The 3,720-nt window shown below is 61.4% G+C and overlaps 1 protein-coding gene across 1 annotated transcript in view; it reads right to left on the bottom strand.

The window, feature by feature from the left end:
• HSP90AA1 (heat shock protein 90kDa alpha (cytosolic), class A member 1) overlaps positions 1-3,663 on the bottom strand; it is a 5,074-nt gene extending 1,411 nt beyond the window's left edge. The window contains exons 1-9 of the mRNA XM_004681574.2: positions 3,475-3,663; positions 3,007-3,373; positions 2,596-2,729; positions 2,005-2,325; positions 1,730-1,895; positions 1,377-1,567; positions 1,135-1,282; positions 688-956; positions 3-331 (exon numbers count right to left, since the gene is read on the bottom strand). Of these exons, the coding sequence (XP_004681631.1) occupies positions 3-331; positions 688-956; positions 1,135-1,282; positions 1,377-1,567; positions 1,730-1,895; positions 2,005-2,325; positions 2,596-2,729; positions 3,007-3,373; positions 3,475-3,636 (2,087 nt within the window). The 5' untranslated portion in view covers positions 3,637-3,663. The remainder of the gene's footprint in view (positions 1-2; positions 332-687; positions 957-1,134; positions 1,283-1,376; positions 1,568-1,729; positions 1,896-2,004; positions 2,326-2,595; positions 2,730-3,006; positions 3,374-3,474) is intronic.
• Positions 3,664-3,720: the final 57 nt, after the last annotated feature.

Raw genomic sequence — 3,720 nt, 5'->3', positions numbered from 1 at the left:
GCCCCAGCTTGATCATCCTGTAGATGCGGTTGGCGTGCGTCTGGGGGTCCTCCAGGCTGAAGCCGGAGGACAGGAGCGCGGTCTCGTAGAGCAGGATGACCAGGTCCCGCACCGACTTGTCGTTCTTGTCGGCCTCCGCCTTCTGCCGCAGGGTCTCGACGATGGGGTGGTCGGGGTTGACCTCCAGGTGCTTCTTGGCCGCCATGTAGCCCATGGTCGAGTTGTCGCGCAGGGCCTGCGCCTTCATGATCCGCTCCATGTTGGCCGTCCAGCCGTAGGTGCTCGTGACGATGCAGCACGGGGACGTCACCAAGCGGTTGGACACGACCACCTGCAGCCACGCGGGAGACCCCAGGGTGCCACCTGCTCAGCCTCACCGTGTGTGAAGCTAAGGAGCCCCAGTGTGGGTGACCAAGGACCCTACTCGGGAATGAGGCGAACTCGAGGAAACTAAACACGCACAGGGGCTCTCTGGGGGCCCCCTGCAGCCTGAGCGCGATCCCCGCAGGGTCAGCGGTGCCCTCCTGTCCCCCGCCGCTCCCCTCAGCAGGCGGCTTCCATGGACCCGTCTGTCCTGCTCCCCACTCTGTCCTGGGGAGTCCTCTCGCCCCTGCCCCTCTGGCCTGCACCCCAGCTCTTGTGTAAGTAAATCGTGAATGACGTGAATGACAGGACAGCACCACACACCTTTTCCACTTTTTTCTCCAGGATGTCCTTCATGATTTTGCAGAGGTTTTCAAATTTTGTTTTCTTCTCTTCCTGCTTCTTCTTCTCCTCTTCATCTTCCGGAAGTTCCAGGCCCTCTTTGGTGACGGACACCAGGGTCTTGCCCTCGAACTCCTTCAGCTGCTGGACGCAGTACTCGTCAATGGGCTCAATCATGTAGATCACCTCCAGGCCGTGCTTCCGCAGGCGCTCCACGAAGGCAGAGTTGGCCACCTGGTCCTTGGTCTCGCCTAGGGGTGGGGAGGGGAGGGGGGTCAGACGGGCCCCCACGAGCTTCCGCTGACCCGCCCAGCCGGCTCCGGGGCCGCGCTGAGGCCCCTCTCACGCAGCGGGCGCCGCACGGAGAGCACCCACGCACAGCTCTCGGGAGCCACCGAAAAAGGCCTCGTCACCGCCTCTGGCCGGTACCTGTGATGTAGTAGATGTGTTTCTGGTTCTCCTTCATTCTCGTGCAGTAGTCCTTGAGCGAAACCATCTCGTCGCCAGAAGCGGACGTGTAGTACCTCAGCAGCTCGGACAGTTTCTTCCGGTTCTGAGAGTCTTCGTGTATTCCCAGCTGAAAGGGAACGTTTGCTTTTGAGACTCTGCGTGAAAGTCACGCTGAAAATCAAGGAACCACCGTCGCCACAGGCACACGACGCTGCACCCACCTTGATATTTTTGGAGAACTGCTCGTAGAACTTCTTGTAGTTCTCCTTGTCCTCCGCCAGCTCGGTGAAGAGTTCCAGGCATTTTTTGACCAAATTCTTTCTGATAACTTTCAGAATTTTGCTCTGCTGCAGCATCTCCCGGGAAATATTCAGGGGGAGGTCCTCCGAGTCCACCACACCTCTGATGAAGTCTGGAAAACCCCAAACGTTGCAACCGCGAAGTCACTTCAAGGCTGAACAGCCAGCTGTAACCCGCGTGCCCCAGGTGAAAGGCCCCCGAGCCCTCGCCCCACTTCAAACCTCTGGGAGCACAGGACGCACCCCAGGGACAGCGCCCACCACCCCGCACTCACTCAGGTACTCAGGGATCAGCTCCTCGCAATTGTCCATGATGAAGACCCGGCGCACGTACAGCTTTATGTTGTTCTTCTTCTTCCTGTTCTCGAAGAGGTCGAAGGGGGCGCGTCTCGGGACGAAGAGGAGGGCCCGGAACTCCAGCTGGCCCTCCACGGAGAAGTGCTGGAGACAGACGCGGGCGGGCGGCTTTCAGCGGGAGCCGCGCCCCCCCCCCACCGCGCCCCCGTGCGGCCCAGTGAACGCCCCCTGCGCGCGCCTGCCCAGCGCCCACCTTCACGGCCAGGTGGTCCTCCCAGTCGTTGGTCAGGCTCTTGTAGAACTCCCCGTACTCCTCGGTGGTGATGTCGTCGGGGTTCCTGGTCCAGATGGGCTTTGTCTTGTTCAGCTCTTCCTGGTCGATGTACTTCTCCTTGATCTTCTTCTTCTTCTTCTTGTCGCCGTCCTTCTTCTCCTCCTCCTCCTCGTCCGAGCCCACGTCTTCTATTTCGGGCTTGTCGTCCGACTCCTTTTCTTCTTTCTCCTTTTCTTCTTCTTTGTCTTCCTTCTCTTCCGCCTCGTCGTCGCTGACTTCCTTGTCACGTTCCTTCTCCACCTGCAAGACACGAGTCCGGCACCTCTGCATTCCAGAGCCCAACTGTTGGCTACGTGGACGGACGGAAGCGCGCACCAGAGCCACGTTAGCCTGGTGGAGCCCAAGCGGGTCCAGCGCCCCGTCCATGACTGCTGTCCCTAAGCACCCAGGGACCCCAACAGGGCGACTTCAGAGCGGAGCAGGAAACCGCCAGTGCGGGTCCCTCCGGGTCGACACGCTCAGTCAGGGCCCGAGCTGGAGCCGCTAGGGGTGGAGGGCCCGTGAACTCACGAACAGAGTGATGGGGTAGCCGATGAACTGCGAGTGTTTCTTCACGATCTCCTTGATCCTCCTCTCCTCCAGGTACTCGGTCTGGTCCTCTTTCAGGTGCAGGATGACCTTCGTCCCACGACCCATCGGCTCCCCTGAAAGCGGAGAGAACAAGTCAACTTACACCAGGCAGGCTGAAAGGAAACACCACCTCCTACTCAGCTCCCCAGCGGGCTACCCTGTCTGAGCGACTCCGACTTCAAGGCTGTGGGAAAGTCCCCGTGCTGCTACAGCCTGGCCCCAAGGAGCAGTGCAAGGCCTGGCGACAGCTGTCACCTGCTCCTAGGGGCACAGGCCGGCATCTGGGCGCCCTCAGGGTTGCTGACCTGACTGTTCCCCCCCCCCGCGGGTGTGTGGGGGGCCAGCACCCACCTGTGTCGGTCCTGACGGTGAAGGAGCCGCCCGCAGAGGACTCCCAGGCGTACTGCTCGTCGTCGTTGTGCTTGGTGATGACCGTCACCTTCTCCGCAACCAAGTAAGCCGAGTAGAAGCCCACGCCAAACTGGCCAATCATGGAGATGTCCGCGCCCGCCTGCAGCGCCTCCATGAAGGCTTTGGTGCCCGACTTGGCGATGGTGCCCAGATTGTTGATCAGGTCGGCCTTGGTCATCCCGATGCCGGTGTCCACGATCGTCAGGCTGCGGTCTTGCTTGTTGGGAATGAGGTTGATGTGCAGCTCCTTCCCGGAGTCGAGCTTACTTGGGTCGGTCAAGCTCTCGTATCGGATCTTGTCCAGCGCCTGTGCAGAGAAACCGCAGGGAAAACCCGCCGGCGGTCAGGCGGCGGCCGGGCCCGGGGCGGGAACTCCGGCGGGAGCCCCAACGCGCGCCCGGCACTCACATCTGACGAGTTCGAGATCAGCTCCCGCAGAAAGATCTCTTTGTTCGAGTAGAAAGTGTTGATGATCAGGGACATCAACTGGGCGATTTCCGCCTGGAAGGCGAACGTCTCCACCTCCTCCTCCTCCATGGGCTGGTCGCGGGTCTGGGTCTCCTCCGGCATCTGCAAGGACGCCGGGGCGTCAGCCCGGGCCGGGCCGACAAAGGATGACCTCATCCGGCGCGGCCGCGGCGCCCTCCCGCCGCC

This window comes from Condylura cristata, unplaced genomic scaffold (assembly GCF_000260355.1).
Source record: "Condylura cristata isolate star-nosed mole 26May11 unplaced genomic scaffold, ConCri1.0 scaffold00013, whole genome shotgun sequence".
Taxonomy (NCBI): Eukaryota; Metazoa; Chordata; class Mammalia; order Eulipotyphla; family Talpidae; genus Condylura; species Condylura cristata.
This window is presented reverse-complemented; position numbering and strand designations above follow the sequence as displayed.